The sequence below is a fragment of the Podarcis gaigeae genome (assembly GCF_964106915.1).
Source record: "Podarcis gaigeae genome assembly, chromosome: 6".
Classification (NCBI taxonomy): Eukaryota; Metazoa; Chordata; class Lepidosauria; order Squamata; family Lacertidae; genus Podarcis; species Podarcis gaigeae.
In genome coordinates this window covers 19,945,401-19,966,912 of record NC_139682.1, presented here as the reverse complement: position 1 = coordinate 19,966,912, position 21,512 = coordinate 19,945,401, and the positions used below count along the sequence as shown (strand labels likewise).

Genomic DNA, 21,512 nt, shown 5'->3' with positions numbered 1-21,512 from the left:
ATTCCACCATGAGATATCCTTTAGGAAATGCAAGATTGCCTACTCTTTCCTGAGAAACTGAAATGGCAGCAAAGGAAAAGTGATAAGGAGTCTAGTCCAGTGAAAAAGGAAGAGGCTTGCAGGTGTAGCTCAATGGTACAGAACATGCTTTGCATGCAGAAAGTATTGGGTTCAATCCTGGGCATTTCCTGGTGGGGCTGGGAGAAAGACCCTCTGTCTGAAATCTGGGATAGCCACTGTCAGTCAGTATATTACTGAGCTAGATGGAGGAAGGACCTTGACTTAGGATAAAGCAACCTCCTCTGTTCCTTAGGTAAAGGTAAAGGGACCCCTGACTGTTAGGTCCAGTCGTGGATGACTCTGGGGTTGCGGTGTTCATCTCGCTTTATGGGCCGAGGGAGCCAGCGTACAGCTTCCGGGTCATGTGGCCAGCATAACTAAGCTGCTTCTGGCGAACCAGAGCAGTGCACGGAAACACCATTTACCTTCCCGCCGGAGCGGTACCTATTTATCTACTTGTACTTTGACGTGCTTTCGAACTGCTAGGTTGGCAGGAGCAGGGACCGAGCAATGGGAGCTCACCCCGTTGCCGGGATTTGAACCGCCAACCTTCTGATTGGCAAGTCCTAGGCTCTGTGGTTTAACCCACAGTGCCACCCGCGTCCCTTAGATTACTTCTATTACATTTGCCTTATTCCTTAGATTCCTTCTATTACATTTGCCAGTCCGTTAGATTCCTTCTATTTGCAATTCCTTACATTTGCCAGAGGCACGTCATGGTTACACCAAGGTTTCCTGCTGCAAATACATTAAGTTCAAACAGCAGGTGTGTGCTATTCCCCTCCATTTCTTTATAAAACCACCATCCCATTCCTTACACTTTATAGCATAACAGTACATTTCCACATTTTAGTACGTTATACCAAATAACATAAATAGCCTAATTTTTATTGTTTGATTGAAAGATATTCTGTTTCACGGCATTAGATTTCTAGTGTTCTACCCTTAAATCCATCTTGGTGGCTGAAAATGGTATATGTATATGTTTTTAAAAATAATAATTACTACTAGTAATGCACATATGTTGAACTATACTTATTGCACAGCACTCTGACCATTCATACCTCGTACCTACATCTCAAAGACTTAGAACTCCCTCCAATTATTTAAGAACACAGATTTAACAGTGTGGGAGGCCAGTATGGGGTCACTCTCAGAAAGTAAAGACTGGAGCCACATGGCTCAGGTTTTAATTCCCTACTCAGCCATGAAATTTGCTGGGTGACCTATCTCACATGGATGTTGTGAAGATAAAATGAAAGTGAGGAAAATAATCCATATCTCTTTGAGCTCCCTGTTTAGAAAAACTAATTTAAAGTAAGACGGAAAAGTTCCTGAACTAGACCGCTACAATTTCTAGCTGGGAAAGAATGGAATGACCCTTTCTAAATGAATGAATGAATGAATGAATGAATGAATGAATGAATGAATATCAAATCCTGTACATAGAAAACTTCATGACAGGGTGAAAGCCAGGCTAGGATTTTTCTCCCCAATAAACTACGTACTTTTCTATGGCCAGATCCGCACCATACATTCAAAGGCTATTCAACACACATTTAAAGCAAGTGGCTTCCCCCAGAACAGCAACAACAACAACTGGGAATACTGGGAGCTGTAGTTTGTGCATGGAATATGCTTTAAGTGTATAGTGAGGATCTGCTGATTTTTTGGAGCTGCTTCTTCTTCTTTTTTTGCCATGGGACAAGAACTTCCAAGCAGTTGTGCTTAGTACTTAGAGTCTTATCCTCCTTGAGCATTCTTGGTTCGAACAGGTTTATTGCCCATCTTCCCTAGCAGCTGAAAAAGGTCCTTACACGGCATATGCTGATCTTTAGCAGGAAGAATGGTGTGAAAATGTGTCACTGCCGGGACAAATCAACCCTGTTTTAATAGCAGTTTTGAACAGAGTTAATGAACATTCCTCTTATGGAAACATGGTCGGTGACAAAGGCACTATGGTGCAAATGTAGGAGTTGCAGTGCTTGGAACAAGATGTAGTGACTTAAAATACTCCTTGTGCCTAAGGAGTAATCTAATGAAAGGACATGGTGGTCTAGGGCTACCTTGTTGTCTTTTAGATTTCTCAGTTCTGATCACAATGTTGGCAACGCTGCACCACTGTTTCTCCACATTTGGAAGGGAAGAGATGACTAAACTAGGGATTTTAAAGTCCACCATCAGTTAGAAATGCTGTGTAAATTCATTCCTTAATTATCTGAGTGTTCCTCCAAAAGCCAACAAGGAAAATTGGGCATTCCTCCATTGCTCAATGAGATGAAATGTAGGTGGAGGGATTTTGTGATAGCTTGGGAAGCCCTGCAAAATATGACAAAGACTGTTGCCCATTCAAAGGGAGGGCAGGAGGCATGGATGCCACTCTAATTGGATTGATTACATCATCATGTAGCCAGCCCTGATTAGTTATGTGGCACTGTGATATCATGCTGGCTTTGTGCTCCTTGACTGACTGAATCAGGCAGCCAACAAGAATGAAGATTTAAAAAATGGTGCCGAAGCAGCTCCACAGAGGGACAGTGAACCAATCTGAAAAGGTACAGATTTGGGAGGGGTGGTGTAGAATGTGACCTTTGTATGCCAGAAATATTCACCCATGAACATTAGGCACAACCTTACTTCTCTTGAGAGATGCAAATAAATTTGATGCTGAATCGGACGCTTGTGCAATGATTATAAAAGAGCATGTTGGAGTCCTATATTTGGCAGATGCTAATGAGGAAGTATTTCTCTTCTCTTTATGACTACACATTAAGAATAATCACACATTCACATAAATCTTGCAGGGGAGGCTCAGCAGCAATTTAGATGTGCATTTCAGAGAAATTTAGGGGAGGGAGAGTGAGTGAAGGAGGTATTAAGTGCCAGCCAACTTATTGCACTTCAGATATTGATTGAGGCTTCCACACATATGAGTCTTCCTCAGGGAACCTGCACTTTCCAAGTGTGCCTGAGGCCCAGTAATTAATAACACTCCATGGATCACCCTGCATAGGGAGGTTTGATCTCTGACTTTATCCCTGAAGTAGTCTCAGGCTCCTCCAATGAGCAACTCCAACAACTCATCATGGACCCAAAGTTCTCTAATCCTTTGGATGAGAAGATAGAAATCGTACCAAGAGAATGCCAGGGTTCTCAAACCAGGGCTCTGCCCAAGCACTGAAGAGGCCACCACCATGACTTAGGACCTCAGTTGGTTATGTGAGCATTGTTGAAGTAATTCATGGGTGCCTAGGACCTGTAATGGAATACTTGAGCAGGCGCCATCATATGAGAGTTATGTACCGTTTCCTGCACAGAAGTGCAGATTTTAGGCTGCTTTAGTTGTTCTCTCCTCAGCTGATTACAGTTGTATCAGGGGAAGATGCTTTCCTTGCCCCCACCATTATGCCCTCTCATGTTGAGGCTAAAGGTCTGAAGCAGGGATCCTGCTTTAAGTATGTAGGCCCTGCCCCAATGATGATTGCCTTACTCTTCCTAATGATAGGGCCGGCTCTGCACAGATTCAGAAAGACTGAGTAAATGAGCAGCACATGGAGACAGCTATAACCATGACAGGGGTATCTGGAAACAGTGCAACTCAGACCACAGAAATGTAGGGACCCCAGAGAATCTGGTGGTGAAGGGAAATATGTGAAGGGAAATTGGATATCAAAGAGGCACATGGGATGGATGCAGGGACTCCAGGAGCCAGTGGTACTGCTGTGAGCTAGTTGTGGTCTAGTGGTTAGGGTGTTGGGCTAGGACCTGGGAGACCAGAGTTCAAATCCACACTTATCCATGCAACTCACAGGGTGGCCTAGACCCAGACACCATTTCTCAGCCTAACCTACCTCACAGGATTGTTGAAGCAAAAAAATGGGTATGGGGAGAACCATATATGCTACCTTGCTCTCTGGAGCAAAGGCAGGATATACATGTAATAATAAATAACATGTTTTTTATTTTAAAAAAAGTTTCATGAAAGGTATCAAATTGCCTGAGGCTGGCTCCAAATGTGAGATTACTAACCAAAAATGGGTGTGCAGTCTAAAATCTCTTGGCTGATTCCATGCATTTGCCCAATTTTTTGTCTTCTACTTCGAAAGATTCCTTCCATTTCACCTTGAACTGCTGCCATGGCTGAAGGGTATTTTAAAAGAAACAGGAGAAGCCAGAAAACTGCAGGCCCTGCATTATTCTAAAAATAAACACAACAACAAGATTGTCAACAACAACAATAACATCTAGTACAACAACGTATGGAAACAAAACACAAGTCACTGTAAATATCATTTTCATTTGTAAAGAACACCAATTGCAGCCATAACATGAAAGTAAATTAACAAGAGGATGGTTCTTGAAGGATTGCCCTGAAAGGCTGATAAATACCTTTCAAGCGCTTGTGCATTATTGATGGTAGTATTCCCAGACCTAATCAGCTCCTTCAGAAATTCAAAGCATCTGACAATATTTTTATCAGGAAGACAATAACAGGAGGAGCCTGGACAAGCCCTGTGAATTTAGGCATATACAATGGTACCTCAGGTTAAGAACTTAATTCATTCTGGAGGTCTGTTCTTAACCTGAAACTGTTCTTAACCTGAAGCACCACTTTAGCTAATGGGGCCTCCTGCTGCTGCGCCACTGAAGCGTACGTAACCTGAGGTAATAATAATAATAATAATAATAATAATAATAATAATAATAATAATTTATTTATACCCCACCCATTCGGCTGGGCTTCCCCAGGCACTCTGGGCGGCTTCCAAAAAAATATTAAAATACTGTAATACATTAAACATTAAAAGCTTCCCTAAACAGGGAGGTACCACTGTAATTGAATCAAAGCCGGAAGCAGAACATGAAGGCTTGTACCCATGTAATACTTAGAGCAGACCTGTTGAAACCAATGGGCACCAGTTGCAGGGCAATCTCAACCCCTGACTGACTATGTTGGAGAGAGTTTGGATGGTGTGTGTGTGTGTGTAACTTTGCATCTCAATCTACCTCTCTTACATTGCAATGAATATATGTTAGGAAGGTTTCATAAATATGCAAATTATGTAAGTTTTCCTCGGGGTTTCGGTGCGCCAGAGCTCATGCACCCAAACCAAGCATGGTTGAATACGTGGTCATAATGGTAACAGAAATTACGACATAAATTCAGCCATAGCAGACAGCATGGTGAATAATGTAGCATTTGGTGGAAACCAAAGTGCTGCAGAATGGAAGCAGAACAGATTGTGATGAGTACAGAAATCACTGCCTTCTCACATCCCTTACCAGAGATGAAACGCGAGACCTTTTGCGTGCATGGTGTGTGTCCTTTTACTGAGCCACAGTACATCCCTTTCTCTCTATACAATTCCTACATCTCACTTCTTGTTCAAAAACAAGGCTTCTAGCAATCTGAACTACAGGAATGAGCTGGAAAAGAATGGTTATACTGCTCTCTAAAGGCTGAACAAAGCAAAAGGGAGTAAAGAAAGGAAAAAGTGAGATATTTCTCTCTCCCCCCCCCCCCATTTTTCCTAAACCTCACAGCTTTTGCTCTAGTCTTGTGCTTTGTTTAGACCTAGCTTATGAGGTTGGCTTGTATACACCCACATCATTAACCTTGCTGCAGCCAATGGCCATATGGAGAAAAAGTGCCAGAAAAGTTGAACGCGAAAGGTGCCAGCTTCAATTCCAGGCAGTGGCGAAGCTACCTGCTCCAACACTGTGGGCGGTGTACGTCTGGGGCCATGGCTGGCACACATCCCAGGGGGTGTGGCACGCATCAGGATGTGTGTGCAGCAAGCGGTGTGCATCCCGGGGCATGCACAGCAAGTAGTGCACATCCTGGGGGTGTACAGCAAGCAGCGAGCGTCCCGGGGGATGAGGGCGGCTGCAATGTCACCCCCCTGGATGGCACTCAGGGCAGACCACCCCCTCACCCCCATAGCCCATTTACAATGTTAAGCCCCCTTCCTAAATGTGTTGAACCTGGAGCGAGAGTTTGACCATCAGTGCTACATGGACAGCTGAGAACTCTAGCCCTCTTTGGAAGTACATTTCCTCCATGTAACTGGAATCATGCAAGGGACAGTTTCAGCTCCGCTCGAGTTTTTAGCATCTAGCTTGAACATGCTCCCTCCATCATGTTCTCATCATAGCCCTCCACATGTCTGGGGCTGAATTTCTGTAGCAGGGAGCCTGTTGTACACATGCACTGTACAATCTAGAACCCTGGTCTTCCAGGCTTTCAAAATGCATGGAGAGCTGACACAAGTAGAGAAGGTTGCTTGCCAAAGCAGTTCAGTTCCCAAGCCGTGGAAAGTTACGGATCTGAGAGTTCAAGAGGTGACATAAAAGGATGGAGCTGTTGAGCTCATCTCCATTCTCCTCCATGCACTATCCTAATCATGTAGCAGGTGAACTTTTGAAGAGGGTTTCAGAGTTTCCTAATTATAAAAACAGGTTGTCTTTGCATAGGGAAGTTTCCCACCTGCCCCTTTGCACCCAGGATGGCAAATCTATTTTAGAATCTGGAAAATACACTCCATGGAAAATCAAGGGTAAAAAAAATATCCGATGGACCAAGTTTTGTGTACTTTCCTCTGCTTTTCTTTTAAAAATTGTGATGATTAAGTGAAATGCAATATAGCACCATCGCTGATAGCAAGTGCATCTACAGTACATTAAACCTAACAGAGAGGAGCACAGGGCATGCATAATTCATGCTGTTTTTGGAGAGGAGGATGCAAGTTTATTCCACACAACTTTTCAAGGAGGGCGACTGCTCTTTTAATTAAAGTGCAGGCATTTAAAGGAGGGGACAAAGTGCACAAGGTTTTAATCATTCATGTTGCAAGCAAATGCGTTTATTCGTGCTTTATGGGGTGGTGGTGGAATAAAGTCTCTTCCGCTTCCTTGGAGACTGCATTCCAGAAAATTCCTGTCATCTGCTAGGGAAGCTGTAGGGAAACTGCCCCAATGTCATTTGGGGCAGATGACCAAGTCCTAATGCATGTGGAATGTGGGAGGGGGGCACGGGGTTACAGGAGGAAGAAGCTGCATGCAGTGGTTTTCAGAGCGTGCTCAAAAAGGTTCCTCTGGAAACTGATTAGGGGCTCCTGAATACAATGTTCTTCTGCCACTACTGATACTCCCCTAGTAGTAAACTGTTTTATACCAAGTCAGGCTTTAGCCCATATAGGTAATAGAATCACAGAGGTGGAAGGGACCCTGAGGATCATTTAGTCCAAACCCCTGCAATGCAGGAATATGCAGCTTTTCCATATGGGGCTCAAACCTGCAACCTTGGTGTTATCAGCAAGACGCTCTAACCAGCTGAGCTATCCAGTTGGTCGGTATTATTATTATTTTTAAAAAATATTTTTTATTAATTTTCTTTTCTCAAAACAAATATCCAATATCATTGTTAAACATACATTTTCCAATTTCTCCCCTCCCTGTTGACTTCCTTCAACTACCATTTCTGGCTTATTAAAACTTTCTGCATGCAAACCTTGTTTCCACTAGGATACAGAGTCCCTCTTGTGAAGCAGATTGTCACTGTCAAAACACTGGTAGCTCTTTGGCAAATGCATGCATGCAGGTCTTCATAGTAAATATCAGAGAACCTATATACAAATGCAGCAATCACATCCACGTGCTACATTTACATTAATGATAGGCCTTTAGATTAAAATGTACATGTTCCTAACTTCACCCATTCATGATAAAAAAAAATAAATTGAGGTTGCATGGAAGTTTGGAAGTGGAGAGTCAAGCCTACCATTTAAACTCCAAAAGGAAAGTGTCGATTGAGGAAGTGGGATGGTGGCATTTCCTACCTGAGTACTCCAGAGCTGCAACAGCATTGCTCTTGTCTGCATATTTTCATCTACTCCAAGGTCCACCAAGTGCTTTTTGTAGCTGTCCAGCCAAACACTTCGGTTAGCTCTGCAATCCAGTCTCTCCACAGATAGTAAGTTCCAGAGGTGCTTCCTAATGCTGTTGATTTCCTTCTTTTCCGCTGCACATAGAAAAGCCAGTGGCATCAATATGGATGTTATATCATTGTGATTGCACTAATATACCTCCCCCCACAAGAGGTCAGAACAGCACATATGGGGCCGTCTCACTTTTCCCGGACAACAACCCTGTGAGATAATGGTATTATCTCAGATTGCCTTAGATTATTGCATTATATGCATTAATTCCAATTTTGTTAGCCATCTTGAGGGTCCTTGTTAGGAATGAAAGGTGGGACACTTAAATCAGTAGGTATACTGAAAGATTCTCCAATGCCACCATTCATAGCTGAGCAAGAATTTGAATCCAGGAGAACTGGGATTGTACCCTAGGATTGCAGAGATAAAGAGAAGCACACTCTGGTCTCTGTCAGTGAGCAGAGGCTGAAACCTTTGCCTCCCAGGAAGTGTATAATGGCATGGTAAGGACTAGTCGGGCCCCATCAACCAGCTAGAGGAGGAGGAACTCTTTGGATACTTGCATTCCTCTTCCCTCCCCATTCCCCTTTTCTTTTGAATCATGTCTACTAGACTGTAAGTCTGTAGACAAGGACTGTTTTATCTTTTGATATGTGTACAGCACTGAGAGCAGAATCCTAACCCCATGATAAGCACTATTGGGAGAGAGGAGTTAGGATTAGGTGGTGGTCCCTCTGCTGGGCTATGCCAGTGGTGGAACTCTGCTGCCATGGAGGTTTCCACTGTCTTAGTAGTCCTCATAGTTTTTCCACTATTCTGCAAGTATTATTCTAATGGGTAACCCATGGGTAGGCAAACTAAGGCCCGGGGGCTGGATCCGGCCCAATTGCCTTCTAAATCCGGCCCGCGGACAGTCCAGGAATCAGCGTGTTTTTATATGAGTAGAATGTGTCATTTTATTTAAAATTCATCTCTGGGTTATTTGTGGGGCGTAGGAATTTGTTCATTTCCCGCCAAAAAATATAGTCCGGCCCCCCACAAGGTCTGAGGGACAGTGGACCGGCCCCCTGCTGAAAAAGTTTGCTGACCCCTGGGGTAACCAGATCTATCTATTCCTTAAAAGACAAGCAAACCACAACTCTCTGCAAGGCAAAAGGACCTGAAAGGTTGCACAATAGCACCATCTACTGCTCATAATAGCTTCTGTACATTAAGTAGTCTAATCCTTCTCGGAAGCTACATTTCTGTTACTGTCAGATCACATTTATGCAGCAGTGTTATGGGCTCATTTTTTTGCAACTGGGAACATCTGGTTAGTTGAGCAGCAGCTGCCACCGCCAAAACTCTGAAGACATGAGAATGAAATTTGAGAAACAGGGGCTAGCCCAAAATGCTCCCAAGGTAGAGATGGCTCTGGCAGCGGTGGAAAAGGAGTGTGATAGAAGCTCTGCTGGTTTAGCAAAAGAGCTCAACGGTGATGGGCCACCAGATCTAGACGGTGGTACAGACTTGTGTTCTTTTGGTCCAGCAGGCAAGACAAAACAAAGGGGTGGAAATTGCTAGGAGGCAGACTTGGGCTTACCATGAGGAGAAAGCTCATAATAACAAGAGTTTTTTGGCAGTATAAAAGGCTTCCCTGGGAGGTGCTGGACTTGCATTCACTAGGTGAACTAAGAGGCCCATCAGGCCCATCTGCTGAGGATTCTATTATTGCAAAATTCCTGCACAAAGCAGGGAGGTTGGAGTAGATCGCTTTCAAATTACCTTCCGGTTCTGAAATCCTATGGCTATTCAAGATCCCTTAGAGATCTGTGCGCTCGTGTGTGTGTGTGCATGCACACACACACATAGGCATATGCATTTATGCAAATACGCATAACTTAATTTTAAAATGCAAAAAATAAATTTACATAAATAAAGGTATGTTGGGGGATAGGGCAGAGCCGACCCTACCATTAGGCAGATTGAGGCAGCCACCTCAAACAGCAAATGCTGGGGTGGGGCAGCCTCCTACAATTCTCCAGAGTCCCATGAGCTCTCCCCAAGTCTGGTGCCTCAAGCAGTTAGCTCTGCCTACAAGACTGAGAGATGGATTTCCAGGTTTGGTGATGGAGTGCGTTGTTTTGGGAGGCCAAGCCACACACCACTTCCAATTTACCAAGCACCAGAGTTTGGGGAATGATTGTTCTTGACCAGTCACACCAACCTGCACTCAAGATGGAGCGAGCAGCTTTCATCAAAAGACGGTCCAGTTTATAAAACTCAGTGTATATTTCCAGGGAGAAGGCCAGGTCTTTAGCCTGATTCCTGCTGTCCTCATAATCTTTGCCTTCATTGCCATACAGTGTCAGGAACCCAGCTCTGGCAAGTGGGGATAGAAACAATAAAAATCCTCTTTTAAAATACTTTTCTTTTCTTGCAATATAAATATCACAGTCATCTTGAACAAATGTATTAATTACAATGACTTTCAGTACCATTTATATGGAAACGGTATCATCTCTACCTCTCTATTCAAACCCTTTCATCCTCAACTCATTATGCGTGCCTTTTGAAAATTCATATCTATATTAAATATCTATCTGCTTCTCTGCTATTTTTCTTGCTTATCTCATGCTCAGTATATCCAAAACTGAGTTTTATCTCTTCCATCCCTTTTTTCTCATAATCAATCTCCTCATCTATTGACAATATCACCATCTATATGGTGTGTACTATGTGTACAATGACTGTGTACGCATTGCTGTTTACTCAGGCTCCAGTGAGTACACACAACATCAGCCACAATCCTCTTGCTTCTGGAGAAATGCTGTTCTTTGGCGCATCTTCCCTCAAACCAGCTTCCATCTGTTTTGAAAACAGTGTCCCACAATGTGGAAGCAGAAGTCCTTTCCACAAGTGTAAAGTCACCTTGGGTTACAACTCTTGAGAACTTTTGTGAAAAAGTGAGGGCCGGGAGTCTTTAGAGCTGTGGCCCTCCAGATGCTATTAGCCTCTTACTCCCATTAATCTCAGCCACCATGGCCAATGTTGTGACATTATTCAAAAAATGTCTGGAAGGCTATCTGTGCTTTAAACTCTCCCCAACAGGCTGGTTTCTGAACTGAAAATGTTCCACTGTGTGATTCTGGCTAGATACATACCAATATACATGCCAGATCCCCAGTGGGGCTAAAGGTCTATTTGATATTTAAATTGTGTTTTCTTTCTCATCAAAAGTGGTGTTCTACAAGGCCAACTTCTATTTAGGCATTCAATATGTATTCTTCTCCACATCCTGTAGGATGGTGGAAGGATAGACCAGGAAATCAACTGTGCCAATTTCATTCCTAAGGACATACCGTTGCAGATTTCACTTAAGAATTAAGACCAAGCTTCCTTTCTTGGACAGACCCATGTTTCGAGGGCCTTTGGGCAAGATGCTCTCTGTGGGCTCAGCACTTCCTCAGCACCAACCCTATGGGCTAGTCCAGTTTGCAGACTCACTCGGAGGGAGAGGGCAAGGTCCGATGGATGCTGCTGATCCTTCTCTCCCTTCCTGTTGCTGTTCATTTTCCTTGTGAGGAATGGCAAACAGGTAGCAAGAGCAAGGAGGAAGAAAAGCAGAGGGTTGGCAGCGGGTCCCCTGCTGAGTTAGGAGCCCCAGCTGGTACCCAGAGATGCCCCTGGGTATCTGATGTAGGAACCGCCTGATCCCTTATATCCCTGCCAAGTCACTACTGGTGGTCGCCCATGGTTCAGGTGCATGGCTGGTATTCACAAGGAGCCATTGGGTTGGTATTGTGAGCTCAGTTTTATGAGATGCCTTTCCAGTTGAGATAGACAGCCCTCCCCCCACCTGTTGAACTTCCAGCACCCACAGAATACTTTGTTTATTCCAGCAGGCAGCTTAATTGAATTCTGACTTTGTAATGTTAACTAATTATATTGAGTTTCTTGTGCATCGCTTCAAGATGATGGCAACTAAGCGGTATATAAACCATCTGAATAAATATATGCTGGCCCTAAGCAGACCTCACCGCCATCTTTCTGTATCAGAGGAAAGGGCTTAGGTATGCTGTGCTCACCTGAACATTGTACTGTAGCAGAGGTGAAACAGACCGTCCTCTTTCCACTGCTGGCTGCCTCTACTTGGGTCAGAAAGCAGAATGGTTCGTAAGTTGAAGAACATCGCCTTTGTTAGGGTGGGGAGATTCTTGTTCTGCAGAGTCCTGGGGAAGGAAAAGTGGGACAAAACAAACCTCTTTACTTTAGAAGAATAAAAGCAAGAGCTTATTAAAGGTGTAGTTTAACCATTCATAAGACATAAGTTTCCTTTTTTTTGTTACAGGCCCTGTTACAAAGTGTAGAATTTAAATCAGCAATTAAAATAACAGTAAGAGGCAAGATTTAGAATGTTTCAGTCATGAACAATGCAATCCCATTGAAAACTGCAACACATGTGACATTGGCTTTCTTATCTGCTGCGTGCACCCTGTGAGTTCTTGAAGGACTAAACTCACAAAACTACTGCTAATGGTGAAAGAATCAGTGCTAAGAGTCTCCCTCTGCTGTAGTCATTTTTCCTAAATACAGTAACTTAAAGCTCCCCACCACCCATCTGGAGGAGAAGCTGTCACAGTGCCAATTAAGGGGCTCTCATCACATTTCTCAGCAGGAAGCAATACAAAGAGCAGGACTTGCAAACAGGAGTCTTTAAATTAAAGGCATGATCATCCACAGTTGCTTTGACTGAGCTGCAGTCCCATTTGACTACAGCAGCTAAAAATGCCCACAACTGAGATCTAAAAAATATGGGAGGACAACACAGAAAATACTGGACTTCAGCAATTTAACAACGGCATCATCTGGATTCTCTGTAAAAAGCATACGACCAAAGGGTGGCAATTCCAGAGAAAGGAGCTAATGGGAAATGTTATGTACTGAGTTGAATAGGATCCAAAATGCAGCAGTCTGATTGGTCCTAGAACAATAGGATCCAGAATGCAGCAGTCTGATTGGTCCACAGGAGCCACCCAATCCAGCTCCAGGTGGAAGTGAATCTGGAACCTGATTGGCCTACAGGAGAATCCCGGAATTAGCCAATCAAGTGGGGCCCATTGTGTAAATTATGTATATAAAGCAGACATTCTGGGGGAACTTCCATTCCTCCTCACCATTATGAGCTGAATAAAGAGCATGAAATCCACTCTTGACTCTGAGTATATTTCAGAGAAGCAAGCATAGATAGTGGTTTGGATGAACTCAGAGGTCCTAAGTGAGCCAGCAAGCTTTCCTAAAATACGTCTACGTACCATTACCATTATTTCCCTGCAACAACTGCTGGAGAGGACAGGTGTACTTCGGGGTGCATTCTTAGTTCATTAATGGCAGCCAATTTGCCACGTGCCCTTTTTTGTACTGAACATGAAGCCTAGAATTTATTTCTGATGTTCACGCTTCAGATGCACTGCATATACAGGCAGGCCCCACCTGGACCATAAATTGAAAGCAGGATCAAACCACTTTCAACAGTCCAAAGGACCCTGGGAACTTCAGTCTCTTACGGGTGCTGAGAATAGGTTAGGAGACACCTGCTCCCCTCACTTAGCAACAGTTTTTAGAGTGGTTTAACCATCCCTCTTCGCAGGGAGCTCTGGAAACTGTAGCTCTTGGGCTTGTTTTTGTTAGAACAAGTGTAAAGGAACTAGCAGAATATAACATGCTGAGGGAATAAGGCCTTGAGAAGAGACAGAGAAAGGCCCCCACATGACAAGACCCAAAGCTGACAGTGTGGCCAACATTAATGTATGGTTTGGTGCCCTTCTGAGCAGCCACTATCTTACATTTACATATCTGTCACATTTGCATCTCATCTTTCCTCCAAAGAGGTCAGGCAGCATTTCTTTCCATTTTATGCTGACAACAACCCTGAGATGTAGGTTAGGCAGGGAGAAGATGTCTGGCCCTTAAATTCCACAGCAAGGTTCACTACTGAACTGAGACAGGAGCTCTCCTCATTCTGCCCCATACACCATGCAGCCTTCATTACCCAAAACTACATCGATTGCTTCTTTGAGAACCATTCTGTTACTGAACATCTCAGAGGACTAAAAGACTCTGTTTTTCTTGGCCCGCTCACTGGGAAACTTCCACAAGTAAAGCTTTCACAAGGAACTTGCATCCAGCAGAGCCACTCCTTGTTCACATTAGCCAACATTAATTCGATCTGCTGGTTATGCTTTTACCTAAGGAGGTGGTAAAGCACATCTTTGTGATCCATTCAACTGAGGTGTAATAAGAGTACTACCGATTATTAATATCAGAAGAAACCAGAAGCAACAGGATTCCCTTGTATGGTGTCATCTTCACAATAAAAGAATCATCGGCTGGGGAAGGAATAGGAAACCATTTCTAACCAACAGGCCATATCCTTATTTCCCCACCCCTGCAGGGCCAAATTGTATATGTGGCTGGGGCCACACACCTGTCAATCACCTGACATCATAGTGACATCAAGTAATGCGGTGCTTTGTAGCACCTGCTGTCAGAACTTCAAAGTGCAGCATGGAGTTATTTGAAAACCCCTTTACTTCTGCTTCTTCTGCTTAAAGAGCAGCACAGGACTGTTTACAAAAGAGCTTTCAAAAAGCCCCACACTGCACTTAGGCTGTGCACACCTGTTCCCAGCAGGGGAACAGGTAGGTGCAGCCAAACTGAGCAGGATTGTATTGTCCACTCATCCTGCTGGCTGCAGAAGTCTGCTTCAGCAGCATGCTTCCCACAGATTATCCTGCAAGCCAGAGGTTTCCTGCCCCTGAGTTGAGACAAAGAGATGGAAATGCAGACCAGGTTCCAATCTCGCCTTTGCTATGAGCTCACCAAGCGACCTTACACAAGCCACTTTCTGCAAAATTTAGATATAATCAACCAGCTCCTCAGCTAATGCCAAAAACTCAAGAGAGTTGGTGCCACTTGTATCTTGTAGGGGAGGGAATTCCAGAACTGGGGTGCCACCACCGAGAAGGCTGTCCCCCATATTGCTGCATAATAAGCATCAGCTAAAGGCAGGGCAACCAAGAGAGCCTCTCTTGCAGATGCCAGCCATTGGAGAGTCATAACCAGATGACATCAGCTGTTCTCCCAACTATCCAGGCCCAAAGTTGCATATGCCTTTACAAAGCATTCATAAAAGTGCCGGCATTGTAAGGTTGTTGTCAAGCAAGTGCAACTTGCAGCATCATTCCCTGCCCCCACCCAATAGTACTGAGCTGTAAACACAGTTATCTAATGCTTCCAGTCATGTGACTCCAGCTCCATCAAATGAGCATTTATCCTCAGTGTTGTTGTTTTTTCCTTTTCGTTTGCCAGTGTAAACTCTGAGGTCTGGTTGTTTATGTTCTGCTATTGCCTTCTCCCTCTGCCCTCCCCCTCAGTTTTAAGAGTTTAATGCAGTTTGTGGCTATGCTAGAGATCCACCCCCACCCCCGGGTACAAAAGATTAAAACCCAGACACCATTCAAAATTGGAGATTCTACAGGAAGACTCTGAAAACAACAATATTTACAAAGCCAAGCTGCTTATCCATCTCTTCTTGTAAGGACCTTTAAAACAGGGATGAGGAAAATGCAGCCCTCTGGATTGGTAGAGCATGAGATTCTTAATATCAGGGTCATGGATTTGAGATCCACTCTGGGCAAAATGATTCCTGCCTTACAGGAGTCGAACTGCCCTGAGACCCCTGAATATAGGGCAGTATATATATTCAATCCATCTATCTATACAGGAAGGGACACGGGTGGCGCTGTGGGTTAAACCACAGAGCCTAGGACTTGCCAATCAGAAGGTCGGCGGTTCAAATCCCAGTGACGGAGTGAGCTCCCGTTGCTCGGTCCCTGCTCCTGCCAACCTAGCAGTTTGGAAGCACGTCAAAGTGCAAGTAGATAAATAGGTACCACTCCAGCGGGAAGGTAAACGGCTCTGGTTCACCAGAAGCGGCTTAGACATGCTGGCCACATGACCGGGAAGCTGTACGCCAGCTCCGTCAGCCAATAAAGCGAGATGAGCGCCGCAACCCCAGAGTCATCCGTGACTGGACCTCATGGTCAGGGGTCCCTTTACTACTTTATCTATAGAGGACCCTTGTGGTCCCTTCTATGATGTTGGATGCCAAGTCTCTTTAGGCCAAGCCAGCTCATCACTGGATGAGCGTTGCTGCTCAGCCTAACCTCACAGGGTTGTTGTGAGGATAAAATGGGGAGGGGGTCACCACCTTGAGCTCCTTGGAGGAATGGTGGAACACACATGCAACAAATAAATAGATGGTCCATGGTACAGCGGCTTGGCTTTTGCAAGCACTCTTCATGTAAGAAAGGCACCTACATTCTCATCATGACCTTTTCCGCATTAGGGTCATAATCCGGCAGCTTGACTTCAAACATTCGGTCCATTAAAATGCGGGCATACTGGCCAAAGTCCAGCTTGGAACGTGATTCCCAAAGCACTGCTTCGTAGGAATGGGGGTCCAGTAAAACAGTGACAAATTTCCCTGCAGCTTGAACCTGAAATCCAAACAAATCACGAAAATGCGAAACTTGTGCGTTATTCATTAAAGGAAGTGAAAATATAAATGTGGCCCTAGAAATAAATGTGTCATACAATTGCTTTCCAAATCCATGTTTAACCAGTAGCATTGTAAACCCCCAAGAAATAAAAGTAAATGCAATTAGGTGCCATATATTTATAGCACCAGAAACGAAACAGCTGCACCGTGAACTTTCCATTATTCCCTCTTGGGAAGGTTCTTAAATGAGCCAATATGGTTCCTATCAGCCCCATGTTCTTCCCCATCACAGCACTGCACTAGGAGGGGTGGTTCCTCTTCTCCCTGCATGGTGTTGTGATGGGTGGGAAAATATCTGTCACTGCTCTTCAGAGACTACTCTGGTGATGATTCCCCCCTCCCAGGTCAGCACTGGTCTTGATGGAGAGGTTTAGAACCTCAATCCCATGCTGAGATGCTGAGATCTCCCCAAATGCAGCACTGAGCTTGGTAGAAAGATTTAAACCTAACCTCTCCACCAAGACCAGCAGCACATCACAATATTATATAATTAAGCCTTTTGATCTTTGATTTGCTTGGAAGAGGATAAAAGATTCTCCAATTTGTTGATATTAGACAGAAGCAGGATCTCATTAGCCACTGGAGAGATGTTAAAAAAACTTTGGATGGTTTCCTAGAATCTGTGTAGGAGCTGTGTCACACTTTTAAATTTGGAAATCCACCATGATGGAAGTCAAGACCGAGCTGCAGAATTACAAATAGCCATAGGGGGAGGTGAGCCTTTAATATTTGTATTTCCAGTTTGATTTGGTAAAACTCCCTTGGAAAGGCTAATGTTTGATGCAACCGGCCTGGGAAAATTAATGAGCAGATGCTTAGACTTGATTTCATCAGAACTGAGTGAAGATGGCGGCGGCCAGAAGCAAAAAGACCTTTGGATTGATTCGGCAGAAACACCAGCATGTGAGGAGATGCTGCAAACTTATAGAGGGGAATCATAGACATAAAATCCACACAGAAACACATCATTGCTAGTTTCAACTCACTTGTCAGAACAACTCAGAGGCCGTGAAAGAAGGAAGGTTAACAACAGGAAGAATTAGAGGAACCATCGAAAATGACTATGAAAAGCAGTAGAAGTATGAGATGATCAGAACCTGCCGAACTTGAAGCATGGGAAGTCCTATTAAAAAAATTATAATTTTGCAGAATATTTGGATTATTTGATATGTATATGTATAATTTGGAATATTTGATGTGATTTGATTGGATAGTTAAAGTGGAAAATTTAATAAAAATTATTAAAAAAAAAAAAAAAGACCAGCAACACATCGCACAACAGTGTGGCACGTTCCTGTCTGTGTGACATGTGGGTGGTCTGTGTGTGTTAAATAATGTCACAGAGGAAGACTTCTTATCTGCCTTTGGTGCCTGTTTCAATTCTGGTGAGTGTGTGCGCTTTCGTGTGGGTTTATATGAGCTGTATGTGTGGTGGCGCCATGCGTTCCAGCCAGAGCATGTTTTCAGTGGCAAAAGCCCCCGCAACCACCACTCACAAGTGGCCATTGGAGAGTTAGCTAGCCCAGAGTCCAACCCCCAGGCTGGAAAGGGGTTAGCTACCTCTGCGATACAATAAATAAAAATCAAGGGTTTCCCAAATGGTAAAACTGTGTCATAACTTTGCTCACTGATTCCTGTGTATAGGGCTGTCGCCATGCGTTTCCCTTGAAGCAATGCTTGAAGAGAAGAAGGCTGTGGGTCAGCAAGAATGGCTGGTGTTCCCTAATAGTGCAAGATCTCCCTATGAGTTTATTTCTCTCTCTGAAGAATTGTGTATTGAGCAACAGGAGGCTGCACTGATGAGTTGTCTAAACATGAAGGCACTGTGTCATTATGTAAAACTGACGTGACCTGTGACCTGTAAAGGAAAGATCACATAAAAGCTATCCCTGCGTAGACTATTTTGTACACAAAGCTTCTCACACTTAAGGTTGCTTGGTCGTCATCGAGAGATGGTGCCTGGCTTTTGAAAAGCTGCAAGACAGGATGCAGCTGCTTTGCCTTGTCCCACCCCATTGCTTCAATTATCCCATCACCCACCTTCATCTCCCGTGAGGCAAAAGAAGAATTTTGTTTGCAGGCAGAGGCACGAAAGAAGTGGAAGCGGCACAGGAGGACTGAAGGCACAGCAGCTGCATTCTCTCTTGCTTTTTGGAGTGTGAAATTGGCTCTTGGGATACAATCAGGGCTTTTTCTTCAACTGGAACTCGCCAGAACTCAGTTCCGGCACCTCTCAGGAGGGCACCATTATAAGAGAACAAGGGAGGTGTTCATGGTGAGTTCCGGCACCTCTTTTTCTAGAAAAACAGCACTACATACAGTGCATTTGGGTCGTGAATGGGCCTTATGCTGGCTGGTGATAGCAGTGAGATCAGCTTGGGATCCAGCAGATCCTGGGCCAGCTCAGCCCTATCCACCTGTTATGTACGGAGCTGAATCCTAGAACAATAGGATCCACAATGCAGCAGTCTGATTGGTCCGCGGGAGCCACCCAATCCAGCTCCAGGTGGAAGTGAATCAGTGACCTGATTGGCCTGCAGGAGCAGCCAATCAGGTTCCTGGATGAAGTGAATCAGCAACCTGATTGGCCTGCAGGAGTGGCCAATCAGGCTTCTGGAGGAGGTGAATCCGCAACCTGATTGGCCTACAGGAGCAGCCCGGAATTAGCCAATCACGCGGGGCCCATTGTGTAAATAATGTATATATAGCTAGACATTTTGGGGAAAGTTTCATTCATTGCTACTATGAGCTGAATAAAGAACATGAAATTCACACTCGATTCTGAGTATATTTCACTGGCGACGAAGGAGGGATTCCACTGAGCTGACTGCCATGCACAGCACTGCAGCACCGCCACCTGCCGCACCACTGCATTGCACCGTGCATCCAGACTTCAGCTCCGGTGCCCTCCTTCAGGGCTTTCCACTGGGTGGAGATAGTGCCAGTAGACCTCTCATTTGCCCATCTATTCAGAACCAAGTGGAGCTGGGCAAATGAGAGGTCTGGTTCAGCTGGGAGAGCTGGGTGGACAGACACCTCCACTCAATCCAAATGCCCCACAACCCAGGGTCAGAGTTGGAATGGTCTGTTAGTAAAGTACTTAGAGCATAATGAAAGCATAGAGAGAAATGGGAGACTGGTTATTGAGAGTGAGGGAAAGCAGAAGATCTAGGAACTTTTTCTAAATTTAGACTAGCTTTCTGGGATCACCTGCTTCACAGGACTCAAGGGAATTCTGGGCTTCTCCCACAAAACTAGGGTCTCAAGTTGTCAATAGTTCAGGAATGGCTCAAGACACTGAGATGCCCGAGGCAAAAAACAAGATAGAGATAGTGCTCTTCTCAAACTCAACTGGGCAGGCATTTAAATCTTACTTCAACACTGGTGGTGGGACAGTGTCATCTACCGCAGCAGCTTCAGGGGTGCTGGACTGGCCACCAGGCACACACAGCTCTGTTAGGCAACACTTCGCTGCTTATCCCCAGCCCTTAGCACAGGGCTCACCCATCTTTTTAGGCCTATGGGCACATTTAGATTTGTGAGTGAGTCCCATGGACACCTGCTCTAGGGTCACTTTCTTCCTAAATCACACACACACACAGTGCACGCAAATAGAGACACAGAAAGAGAAAGTGCATACACATATCCTAAGTAATTTGGGTAAAAGTTTGACCCAGTAGATTTAATCTGAACCCTGGAAAGCACATACAATCAAAAGAGAAAGAGGGAATGTGTGTCACCCTACCAACTTCCTCCTTCAGCTTTATGTACTCAAGGGAGAAAAAGGTAAAAATCTTCACCACTCATGACGAAGAGGGGCAATTAGTGGGCGGGTAGAGGATCAGAGGCCTTTTAGGCTCCCCCAAGGGTGTTATTGTGTCCACAGACCCCATATTGGTGACATTTGTCCTAGCATCTCTCTGCTAAATGCTGCTAATCTCCTGTCCTGCTACAGGCACATCCTCTGACCAAGAGCACTGGTGATGTGAGGAGCAGGAGACCAGGGCCTGAGTCATGGTGGCACCCATTCATCTCCTTCGAAAAACAATAATGTAAAATTAAATGCTAAGGTGGCTCACGGAGAGGACTTGGTACTCACCGTGTAAATATCCCCATGCTTCTTCCTCATGTCACTCATGAACTTGGCGGCATCTCTGCCAAATTCCAGCGCATGCCCAAGCCAAGGAATGCAACCTTTGTCAAGTGGAGGTTCCCCCGGTCGCCTGGAAATAAGACCAATATGAAAACTATTAACTATATTGGCATTTAATCATTCCAAACTCTTATCATTATCATTCCAGACTCCCTTATATAGTGGTACCTCGGGATGCGAACAGGATCCGTTCCGGAGCCCCGTTCGCATCCAGAAGCAAACATAACTAGCGATGGCATGTCTGCGCACGTGCATGTCGCTTTTTGCCGCTTCTGCGCATTCGCGTGATGTCAGTTTGAGTGTCTGCGCATGCGCGAGTGGCGAAACCCAGAAGTAACGCGCTCCGTTACTTCCAGTTGCTGCGGAGCACAACTGAAACGTGCTCAACATGAAGCATATTCAACATGAGGTAGGACTGTACAACAACTGCAATATTAATGAAATCTATTCATCTTGACACATTGAGTGATTTTTAAACCCGTAGGTGAAGCATTCTATATCCATATTCCTCCTGTGTGTGACAATTATTCTGAATAAAAAGACAGTCCTTTATTTGAAAGATTTCTCTCTTTGAAGGGTTTTCCAGTCCAACCAGTCTGCTGGAATAGCTCAGTCGGCACAACATGAGACTCTTAATCTCAGTTTCGTGGGTCCAAGCCCCACACTGGGCAAAAGATTCCTGCATTGTGGATATTAGAGTTGGTGACCCTTGTGGTCTCTTCCAACACCACAATTCAGTGATTCTATGATTTATTTAAAG

The 21,512-nt window shown here is 44.5% G+C and overlaps 1 protein-coding gene across 2 annotated transcripts in view; it reads right to left on the bottom strand.

Annotated features, from left to right (window-relative positions):
- The window catches only part of PTGIS (prostaglandin I2 synthase), a 53,285-nt gene that overhangs the window by 13,726 nt on the left and 18,047 nt on the right, over positions 1–21,512 (bottom strand). For both annotated transcript variants that reach the window (XM_083744468.1, XM_083744469.1), the window contains exons 2-7: positions 20,699–20,822; positions 16,359–16,537; positions 12,065–12,208; positions 10,204–10,358; positions 7,899–8,080; positions 4,090–4,258 (exon numbers count right to left, since the gene is read on the bottom strand). In XM_083744468.1, the coding sequence (XP_083600594.1) occupies positions 4,090–4,258; positions 7,899–8,080; positions 10,204–10,358; positions 12,065–12,208; positions 16,359–16,537; positions 20,699–20,822 (953 nt within the window). The remainder of the gene's footprint in view (positions 1–4,089; positions 4,259–7,898; positions 8,081–10,203; positions 10,359–12,064; positions 12,209–16,358; positions 16,538–20,698; positions 20,823–21,512) is intronic.